Source organism: Setaria italica, chromosome II (assembly GCF_000263155.2).
Source record: "Setaria italica strain Yugu1 chromosome II, Setaria_italica_v2.0, whole genome shotgun sequence".
NCBI lineage: Eukaryota > Viridiplantae > Streptophyta > Magnoliopsida > Poales > Poaceae > Setaria > Setaria italica.
In genome coordinates, this window is record NC_028451.1 from 28898979 (window position 1) to 28910609 (window position 11631).

The following is an 11631-nucleotide window of genomic DNA, read 5'->3' on the forward strand; positions in this document are numbered from 1 at the left end:
AAAATTAGTCTATGGATCCAAACACCCCCTAAGAAATGATGCTATTTGGCCACCTTCTTTGGGAATCCCAACCAAAATTATCAATGTTGGTGTTTTAGGCAAATCAAGGACCAGCAACCCTGACATAAGGCCATTATTAGCGTTCCTGATTAATTGCTTGGTTATAGTTGTATATTGTTGCTTCACCACTTATGACCCCACATTTTGCCCCTTTGTTTTATTTCTAAAAGAAAGTTTTGCTTCAGTATTGAAAAAGATGCGGAAAGCTAAGAGGGGTGGTGATGATCTTACTAGAAACTTTCGTAAGAACAGAAGAGCTTGCAAGAATGACTCATTGGTGTCAGGTCTGCTAGATCTTCCTCTTTTCTGCTAGGTTTCCCCCACATTTTCACAGCTTTATTTAATTATTCATAGTTGCCTTAATGTTTTATTTCCGTCAACTAGGTTGCTTCTTTGGGGAATCTAATCAAGATGTTTGGACTGGGCTCGGTGATGAGCTAAAATCATATTTTTCTAAACATGTCGCCTCTATTACTTTGTGCAATGGTGATTATATATAAACTTAGTCTTCTCAATTTTCTAACAAATATATATTGAAACGCCATCAGTTATAAACGATTTAAATTGCGATCTTCTGTAGGAAACACGATCTTATTTTCATGCTCGGGCATAGCTATGCAATGCCAGGAGCGCCATCTTACAAAGTTTTTGACTTCTGCAAGTTTGGTTAGAGTTCTCAATGGTACAAACAAAGACCATGATGACTTAAATGTTGTCGCTGAAAATCATCCTTTACTAATTTGTTTACTTCTGATCATTATGCTCATTTCTTGCCGTATCATTTTGTAGATTCGAGTGCGCCATGAAGGCAATGAAGTGTATAAAGGGGTTGTGGCTGAATTTGATTTAGATCACAACTTTGCTGTTGTCGATGTCCATACCTTCCTTGACGTTCAGGTTGGACCTTTTCGTTGTGCTCTAGAAAGTCTGCCCCATGGTGAGGTATTAGTTGTAGGGCGTGGTGTCTCTGGTGAAATATTGGCCAAGAGTGTGGTATTGAATGGTGATTCAAGAGTATCTAAGGATGATGAAGATCTCAATTGTAAAATCTCAGAGGTACACTTGCATGACGATATGAGCATTTTTATTCTATTTCTGCTATGCATGGAGGCAATAAAAATGATAGTGACTTTTTTATTGAACTCTTGTTCTATGCAACTTCATTTTTTTCAAATGTAACCCTTGTTGCTTGTCACCTTTATTGTGTTATTAGGCTTGGGAAGGTGGGCCATTTCTTTCTGTTGATAGGAATGTTGTTGTCATGAACCTTTTTTTGACTATGAGAAGAACCGTTTTCCTACCATGGGGCACAATTCTCAAGCATCTGGAGTATTACTGGACATCCTAGGAAAAGAAGGTTTACAAGCATGTCTAATCAAAGTATGCACTTGATTAGTCCATTTACTCTGTTCTACCCTATCTTCTCCAGAAAGAGCTTATAAGGTAAGCCTTTTTGCGTGCCAGACAATGTACGTTTGCAATAATCTGGATCATTCACTGCTATTCCATAGTCTATTTGGAATCCGTGCTTTGCAGTTCTCAATGTTTACCAACCAAAATATTTGCTGACCTTTGGCATGCATCACAGATTCACAGTGTCCTATACTAGATTAGTCATATTTCTCGTGCCAATGTTGAAAACTGTATGTTTGTCTTATTGGAATCTGCATTATGATCATGTTTTCATGAAACATTATCCACACGACTTGTGGTCCTCATTTCTCTATTTCCTTGCCAATTATTCTACCCATTTAGGTTTTGGCACCATTTTGCTCATTAATGCACTGGTTTGATCCATTTTACTTTTAGGTTAGTAGTCAACTAGTCATTTTTATGTTCTGTAGGTTTGGAGCAAGATCCGTAGGTGAGAAATCTAACAGCCATCCAGAAGGTGAGCACGCAGGCACACCTTGAGACTGCTTAACGTTATGGTATTATGAAAATTGTTGCAGTTCGTAATGGTGCCTATTTAGAAGCTGTACAAGTTTAGCGATTACATTTGTATATCAACTAGTCTGGCCCTCACTTGTACTCTTGTATTGTTAGATCTTATCAGTTAACATATGCACACTACATTCTTGGTTATGTTCATGCACGCTGACTTCTAATGTTGATTGTTGCTCAGGCTGTTATCATGATATAACTAATGTTACATGCCGATCAGAAGAATTTATGTGGATTTACTTTCCATGTATAGTATTATTAGTCTATGTCAGTGCTGATCACTTGACCTTGCTGCACCAGTACATGGAGATTTTCTCGATCAGGAACAGTTAGATCTAGATTTCATGGGCTACCCTAAGTTACCATCAACCATGTCACGAGGTGAGTCGGTGTTTCTAAAATTTGCTGACCTTTTACAGCTCTCCTGTACCACTAACAAATATTCTACAATTTATATTTCTCCAGCTGGCATGAATTTGGCTTATACTTTTGAAGATACTTTTGGCAACAAACTTGGTGAAGGTGTCTGGAGAAAATTCAGTAAAAGAACTTTTTCTACCGTAGATCTCAATGTTGTCGCATTGGCTTCATTCAATGGTGATTTACAGTGATGTGCAATTTACTATTCCATCTCTGTTTACAGCTAGCTGATAACCAGAATCATGGTATGCAGAAGAAAAAAGGTTTTTTGCATGCACTGGTTTTTTTATTGAATGGAATGGATCTATGATAATTTTAACATCAACAAGCTTGGTTAGAACTTCCAGTGATGAGAACAAGATTGTTGAAAACTTGAGGGTCGGTGCTCATTATTCGGTGACTGATGTTCTTTTAAACTGCTGCTTAAGTCTCACCACTTTATTATTTGCAGATTGAAGTGTTGCTTAACAACCAATGCAAAGAAGGGACGTTAGAGCATTATGATCTACATAACAACGTTCCTCTAGTCAGTGTCAAGAATTACCCTGCTCTTTGCCCATTAAATACTCTGGTGGATTGGGACATGAGTTTTAAAGTAGCAGCTGTAGAGCGTTGCTTCAAATCAGGCGTGTTAATGGCCTACAGCGTTGCTTCAAATCAGGCGTGTTAATGGCTACCAGTGGGGATATGGTTTCTTGGTTAGGCACTCTTGATTGTGAGTTCCTGGTACGTTCCACGTTTAAAATCAGTAAGGTAATCCTCTATTTTTATTGCACAATTTTTCATGGTGATAATAAATACTCCATTTTTTCCCTATATAATGCGTAATTTGACTGTCCAAAAGCAAGCTTTGTCCATAAATACCCCTGATATTATTTTCCTTGCAATTAAAACATGGCAATCAGAAAGTACTTTGGAGTATTAATCTAATGGTATCATTATTTTTTTTGACAAAACATAGATATTATTAGATTAATCAACAGTCAATGCTTGAAATTGGACAGACAAAATACGCCTGTATTTCTGAACAAAATATGTATATAGTTGCGTCGGAATGAGTTGGCTAGCAATACCTATTTGGAATGGAAATCACAACTTGTTCATATCAACTTGCTAGGCTGGGATTGGAGGCCCTCCTGTTAATCTTGATGGGGATGTTATTAGCATGAACTTCTATGATAAGAGAATAGGAACACCTTTCCTGTTATGGGAGGACATTTGTGAAATTCTAGCATACTTTGAGACAAAAAGTAATTCCAGTGCACATCACATATGTTCTTTTTTAGAACATTTTAAGAAGCTTGCTGAAGCAGGTTGATTTATTGGTATGCTTGACAGTAAACTTAGTGAAGTTGGCAATGACAGTTATTGCTCTGATGCGCCCTGTAAACTGCCTGGAGACGACAAAATTAAGTTAAACAGGTTGGAATTCTGATGCATGCTGCTATATACTAAGCTGGGTTAAGTTTTGGAAATATAAATTAAATCTGAACTCAACTGCAGGTGGCCTGTGCCCATGCCACGCTGACGTTATTGTGATGAGGATGAATCTGGGCTTTGAACCCAAATCTGACCGGAAATATGGTTATGTTAACGGAGAAAAAGTCGAGCTTTTTTTTGGTGAAGTCACAATTGGTCGCCCTATCCCCATCATTGCTGGTTTGAGATGGCAGAATTGACCTGTGGCTTGCCGAAGTCTTTTGATATGTGATGTGTTTAGATTTGTTTGTATGTTGTGTAATAGCATGCCCTGGTAGTTAAGTTACACTGCCGTACTTGGCAGTCTAATGTTTGTGTTTATACTGCCATATCGGCAAGATACCTGTACACTTCTTTAGTTCTTTTAGAAGCTGTAATCTCCATAATGCATAATTTCTTCGTATGGGCCCAGACAAAGTCTCCTCTCTGCCACGCTCTCCCTCCCCTCCGTGGTCGGCCCCGCCGGCCACCTCCATCAGATGCTGCCACCTTGACTTCAACCCTGCCGCGCTAGGCTGTGAGATACACGTCCTCAAGGTGCTCCGCTGGCGCCTCGCGGAGTAGGAGCCCGCGCCGCCTTGGAACGTAGGTTGCTGATGACGGTTCAGCTCATTTGCTACGTGCGACTATATGCAACGTATAACAATCTGTCGCCCACGTGTGGATCTCCGTTTTTTTTTCTCCTCTCCCTTCTTCCTCTACCTCTGCCGCTAGGTTAGGATCTTCGGATGTGAGGTTGTCGGGAAGCTCCAATGGCTTCCGACTTTAGAGGAGGGGTGGTGTGGAGGTGGGTGGGTTGGGTGGGGGGAGGGGGGTGCCCGGAAGCCTGGCAGCGGAGGTGGGTTGCAGGGCGGCGCGGTGCGGCGGTGGGGACGCTGCTGACCCAGGGACTGGGCGGGGGTGGGGTGTGGGCTTTCTTCGGTGAGCGGCCACCACGTTAGCTGCCACCGGAGAAGGTGTTGGAGGGTGGCACGGGGGCAAGTAGGGGAGAGGAAGCAAAGGAACAACGGCGGCGGCGAATAATCCTACCAGAAACGGAGGTGGCAGCGGCAGCGCAGGGATGGGCTGGCGGTGGTTGTAGGCCGAGTGCTCGCTGAAGGCAGCACTGTGCCCTTCAGCAATGCATAGGCGCGCCCTCAATTGCCCCTACTCAAGATCCCGACTTGGCCGCCACCCACGGCTGTGTGTTTAGGTTTGTCAGGTCAGTCGGTATGGTGTTTAGTTACGCGGCAAGCCAAGGCTGTAAAGAGGCGTGCCAGTTCAGTCAAGTTTTGGGTTGAGAAGGTATGATATGGAAGTTACTCCTTCCGTCCCAATTTAATTGCACTTGTAATAAGAATATTCCAAATTAAAAGCAACAATAGCTGCTGCGTGAGCATCAGCGTACAGCAAAAATATCCCAATGTTCCAGCTAGGCTAGCATGCACCAGTATACGTGGGTCCCATTTGTTAAAAAAAAATCTGAGCAGCTAGCCATCCTCCGCTTGAAAGTCTAAAAAAGTTCCGGTTTCTTCCGCACCTACGTAGAGCATACTACAGCAATAATTGCTGTTGTTTCCCAGGATATCTGTTACCTAGAATAAGGGTAACTAGACAGGTTAGCACGCCATGCGTGCCTGTAAGGCTAATCCCAGTGGGAGTTTCATAGATGTTTCATGCACATTAAATACGGTGACACATCAGCATATGTGATGACATGGTATAGTAGTTATGAAGTGAGAGAGGGAAGGGGTTTCATCAGGATGAAACTGTGTATACACTGTTTCCAAGACTATGAAACCTATTAAAACTTGCATTGGGGGCTATAGAGTTTCATTTCATCTAACCATATCCAATCACATGCCTCACAATTAAATGTCATGGGCATCCTATAAAATCGTGAAATGAAACTGTGCACTGTGACTCCCTATTTCATTCATGAGAATACACCTCATGGGATGATGTGGCATCCTTGGAAATAGTGCAATGAAACATTGCACTGGGACTAGCCTAAGGTTAATTCCAATGGAGAGTTTCATTTTGATGTTTCCAAGATAGTCATATAAGCAACATGAAAATAAAATTGTGTTTGAAACTACCTCTACAATACAAAATTTTATGGTGTAGTTTCATATGCACTGCATGCAAGACACAAACTGTGTTGGTAACTGTGCATACATGGTTTCATCTAGATGAAACCCTGTTACCTCTCTCCTCATTAACTCACTAACTCACTGCCACATCATAAAAATGCTAACATAGCACCCTAATTAATGTGCATGAAACCTCTATGAAACCTGCACTGGGATTAGTCTAACAAAGATGTTACCTCGAAGTAATATTAAAAATACTTGCCTCTAACAAAGATGTTAGAGACTCGAAGTATAATAAAAAATACATACTTCTTTTCATGCTGAAATAGGGTCACATCGTTATAAAAGGCGAATCATACATCAAATCAAATTATAAAAACAATCAAAATAAAATCTAAAATTGAATTGATTGCATCCAAATCCAAATTCACTCAAAATCAACTACTCCGGATCCTTGCATCGTACTGGTCCTCTAAGTGCTGCACAATAACTTTCTTATCTGAGAATTCACCGTCTTTAGGCATCTAGTATATGCTACACCACTCCATGGTTTCGATAAAAAAAGATGGAATTAATAATACATGATTTAAGTAGATATTGCAAACTTATTGTTATTTGCAGAAGCAAAGTTGAAAAAGTAGTTACACTGTTACAGTATCACAATTAAAAGCAGCATGCAAAGTGTGTATGTAGTAGTAGTAGATTATATAGTTGTTACAATATTTGGAAGTTCAGAATAAGTATTATTAAACTAATAAGCTGGCATATATATTTCTATTTAGAAAGAACATGGCTACATCTTCTTTCTTGATGGATATGTGGACGACGGAACCACATTGGCATTCGTTGGGAAACATTTTTGATCATCCGACTCCACCGATTAACTGGATATTCTCGAGCAATAGAAAAATATCAAGCACAATGCTATAGTACTGCAGCCCACTCGATGCCACGACAACCAGTAAAAAAAGTCGAGGACCATAAGCTATACTGTTTTGAAAAAAGGATAACGAATAATGTCGTGCATAGCATGGTGAATGACAGTTACAGTGTTTCTCTATTTTTTATACACGACAGTACGCACATGGCTTGGTAGTTGCAATAGTCATCCAGTAGACCAGCACAGCACGCATGACTGGAACCTTCGCGGCACAAGTAGAAAGTGCTACAATGTTACTATAGTACATGCGGCACAACAATGCCACGTAGATAGAGAGCAGGCTGGTCCTTGAGCTTTGTTGCATACGTACGGATGAATCCATCTGCTAGTGACTGCATGAAAAGAATTATTAAAAAAGCTACAGGAACCTAGGCCCTGGAATCCCTCCAAATCTAGGTAAGGTGGTGTTGGGTTATTTAGGTCACATCAAATATTTAAATACTAATTAGAAGTATTAAATATAGACTAATTACAAAATCAATTGCATAGACGGAGACTAATTTACGAGACGAATCTATTAAACCTAATTAGTCCATGATTTGACAATGTGATGCTACAATAATATATATTAATGATGAATTAATTAGGCTTAATAGATTCGTCTTGCGAATTAGCCTTTATTTATGTAATTAGTTTTATAATTAGCTCATATTTAATCCTCTAATTAACCTCCGAATATTCGATGTGACATGAATGTCTGAATCCAAACACCCTTTAATGTCTTTTCCTGCCAGTAATACAATACTAATTTGCTCTTCAAAAATGCACTCATACGGGACGGAAGGAGTAGAGTTTTATAGACCGGCAAGTACAACGGGTTTCACGGTTCGCCAGACGCACAATAATTCGCTGCAAGAGTCGCAAGGGACTTGCTACTTGCATGCTTAAGGACATTCTCGAATACTAGGCCTATATGTTTTCTGGACCTAAATGGCAAATGGGCTACCAGAGACCTAGTCACACACACAACTGAACCAATGTTATTGGTGGGCTGGCAGTCATGGTCTCCTCTAGGGCTTGGGCTCCAGATGACAACATTCGGCTGAGCCTTTGAGTTCACCAGCACAACTTTCTGGTTTCGTGTCGAAACAATACAATGCCCATTTTGAAAAACAAAGCAAACAGAACAATTCAAAGATCCCAAGCACATCGATCTTTTTTTATTTCTCAATTGGTTGTCATGAAACACTACTATCCATGCGACCATGCACCATGTATATATCAAGTAGTAATCGGTAGGACGGTAGGTTCCCAATTTCCATTATTGCTTCCCAGCTATATTGCCATGCAAAGTTCACTGATCATCTCCTCCACTGCTTGCCATGACGACCCTCCTTCTGACAGAGCCAGCCGAGCCTGTACTCCTATCGCTTTCACATTCTTTGACACTGCCACTCCTGCCTCGCCAAACATCAGTTCCCTCACAACCTTTGTGACCTCACTCTTGACTGAATTACCAAACCTGCCAATCACAAGTATGGACCCGAATACCAACCTTAAGCTCATCGACGACATACCTCGCATTGATAGGTTGCTCAAACTGTATCGGCCAAACCGCCATTAGCACGCCTGCAGTAATGCTCTCCATCACCGAGTTTCACCCGCAGTGACTCATTAAGAATCCTTTGATACTTGTATGTTGGAGGATTTCCCACTTATCAACCCATTCTCTCACCACCTTGCCCCGCCCTTTGACACGATCCTCGAATCCCATGCCCAAGTCAACATCGCTAGGCCTCACGGCCCAAAGGAAGTCCACACTTGCCTAAGGGACGATCGACTTCTAGTACCATTTAGTACCGGGCGTCCGACCGGTATTGTCCGATCTAGCCCGTTACCTCACTACTGGACGATCGACTTCTAGTACTAGTCGGAACCCCCTTTAGTACCGGACGTCCGACCAATATCGGTTCTTCGGCACTAAATGGCATGAGTACCGGCCAAAATATCCGGTACACGCATACTCACATCAAGTCATTTAGTCACAAGTTACATGAATTTCACGCGTAATATGCGCGTGCACAGTCCTTGGGATTCGAACTCACGACCTCAAGTCTCGCGCGAATCTTTCTTACCATCTCACCTACACCGCACATGTGATGGAGTTAGATATGTTTTCCTTTGAAGTATCCCGTGGAGTACCGCACCAATTGCGAATTGGATCGGATGGGGTGGGGGGAGGGAGGGACGGGCATTAATGAGGGGTACATCCTATCCAAGATCCCTTTTAGTAACACCTTAGGGATTAAAGGGCTAAACTTTGTGGACTAAACTTTAGCAACTTTTAGTCAACTCTTTGGTACCCAAACCAAACACCTCTTGAATTAGGATACATCCATGTACACCCTTGGAGCTTAAATTAGGCTACATCCTCCCCCGTGTGATTATTTTAATATTCGCACTTCGCTGTATCGATGTCGATGTCCGATAAGCACGATGTCAGTTGGTGCAGAGAGGTGTCATTGTACCCTGCGAGTCTGCGACAGAAACTGGCTAGTTTTTCATACTAGGCAGTGCACGTACTTCGTCCGTCAAGGAAGAGAACAACTCGCCTGTAATAGTTCCCAAGACCACGAAGCCATTCCAGCAACCAGCTCCGATTCCGGTCATGGCGTCTGCTGCTTCAGCGCCGTCGTTCTCCCGCGGAACCCGTGATGCGCAGGCTCAGCTCCCGCACATCGTTATATTCCCGTTCATGGCCAAGAGCCACACCATCCCGCTCACCCACCTCGCCCACCTGCTCCGGCGCCGCCACCTCGCCACCGTCACCTTCCTCACCACCCCGGGCAACGCCGCGTTCGTCCGCGCCGCACTGCCCAGCGCCGACGACGGCGTGGCAGTCGTGGAGCTCCCCTTCCCCGACAACGATATCACCGTCCCTGGCTTCCCGCGGGGCGCCGAGTGCGTCCAGGCCCTGGACTCGCTGTCCTCCTTCCCGGCTTTCGTCGAGGCCGCGTCGCTGCTGCGGCCGCGGTTCGAGGAGGCGCTCGCCGCCGCGCGGCCCCCCGCCAGCGCCGTCGTGGCGGACGCGTTCCTGCACTGGGCGCAACCCGCCGCGGCCGCGCTCGGCGTCCGGACGCTGGCGTTCTTCGGCGCCAACGTGTTCGCGCACGTCATCCGGGAGCTGTGCCTGCGCAACAACCCGGCCGCGGCGCTCCGCGGCGGCGCCACCGTGTTCACCATGCCGGAGTTCCCGGACGTCCAGTTCTCGCTGGCCGACATCCCGCTCCCGTTCAACGAGCCGGACCTGACGGTCATGGCCTCGATCCGCAAGATGGACCGCAAGATCGGGAGAGCCATCGCCGGCAGCCACGCCCTGATCGTGAACACCTTCGACGCCATGGAGCGCCGCTACATCGAGCACTGGAACCGGCACCTCGGGCCTAGGGCCTGGCCTGTTGGCCCGCTCTGCCTGGCCCGACCGGCGACACCCGTTTCGGGGCACGGCGGAGGCGCACCGGCGTGGATGCGGTGGCTGGACGAGAAGGCGGCGGCAGGCCGCGCCGTGCTCTACGTCGCGCTAGGTACGACGGCAGCCGTGCCGGACGCTCAGCTGAGGGAGGTCGCCGGCGGGCTGGAACAGTCAGGGCTCGACTTCCTATGGGCGGTGCGCCCCGTGGACGCCGACCTCGGCACGGGCTTCGAAGATCGTGTCCGAGGGAGGGGCATGGTGGTGCGCGAATGGGTGGACCAGTTTGCCATTCTCCGGCACGGCGGCGTGAAGGGATTTCTAAGTCATTGCGGGTGGAACTCGGTGACAGAGAGCATCAGCGCCGGCGTGCCGCTGGCGGTGTGGCCGATGGGTGCTGAGCAGCCGGTAAACGCAAAGCTGGTCGCCGACGAGCTGAGGATCGGGATAAGGGTGCCGGCGAAACACGGCATGACCAGCACATTGGTCGAGAGCGAGGAGATTGCCAGGGTGGCCAAGGAGCTGATGATCGGAGAGAAGGGTGCAGAGGCGGCGAGGAACATGGCCGCGCTGGGGTCGAAGGCACGGGAGGCGATGGACGAGGGGGGGTCGTCGTGGAGAGCGGTGGAGGAGATGATCGCTGGGCTCCGTCAGCCGGCATAGCAATCCACAACGAGAGTGTAGTATAATAATAATACAGCAATCAAACTTGCATTTCGTTTGCAATTTACGTAAGAAATGCCATGCCAATAATCCAATTGTTTGCTATCTCTCTGTTTGTTTAGTGATCCTCGTACGGTGCAAGCAAGAGCTCGTGTTGTCGCTGCATTAGTTGTTGACTTTGATTAAGAAAATGACTCATTGTGTGTTGTTAGTCCTATTCATCCATTTTCCGCTTATCCTATTTCATTTTCTGGCGTCTATATAACACCTTAGTGCTTTAGGGGCTTCCAACACTTAGTTTTCTTAGCCTTCTAATTCGGTATCCGATATTTGCAGTTCAGATTTAATCTTACCTTGTACTAACAAAAAACTCAAGTGTTATTGAAAACTCTAGCACTTGAATTACACCAAGTAGCAAATATACTTGAAAAATACACCAAGAAAGTCACTACAACTCAACATAACCTAGGTGTTGCATGAACTAGAGACACATGAATTTTTTTTTCTTCTGAGCAGAAACAAAAGTTTCCATTAACCATCCTCGGTAACCAAGTTCATAATACAAACCGGAAGATCATCTACTAAGGTATTCTCCTCTACTGAGCAAGAACGACCAAGATTGGCCAAAGCATGAGCTACCCTGT

The 11631-nt window shown here is 44.8% G+C and overlaps 2 protein-coding genes across 2 annotated transcripts; both read left to right on the forward strand.

The window, feature by feature from the left end:
* The first annotated feature begins 256 nt into the window (after nucleotides 1-256).
* LOC101782778 lies at nucleotides 257-3842 on the forward strand. The gene is made up of 13 exons (XM_022824315.1): nucleotides 257-344; nucleotides 445-546; nucleotides 641-771; nucleotides 850-1116; nucleotides 1274-1389; nucleotides 1905-1951; nucleotides 2305-2385; nucleotides 2470-2601; nucleotides 2678-2802; nucleotides 2876-3050; nucleotides 3086-3177; nucleotides 3542-3674; nucleotides 3763-3842. Exons 1-13 carry the CDS (start codon nucleotides 257-259, stop codon nucleotides 3840-3842), a joined length of 1569 nt encoding a protein of 522 aa, XP_022680050.1.
* Nucleotides 3843-9523: 5681 nt separating this feature from the next.
* On the forward strand, nucleotides 9524-10987 carry LOC101783186 (UDP-glycosyltransferase 90A1). Its single transcript, XM_004959368.1, has one exon. The coding sequence runs from the start codon at nucleotides 9524-9526 to the stop codon at nucleotides 10985-10987; it is 1464 nt and encodes a 487-aa protein (XP_004959425.1).
* The last annotated feature ends 644 nt before the right edge of the window (nucleotides 10988-11631 follow it).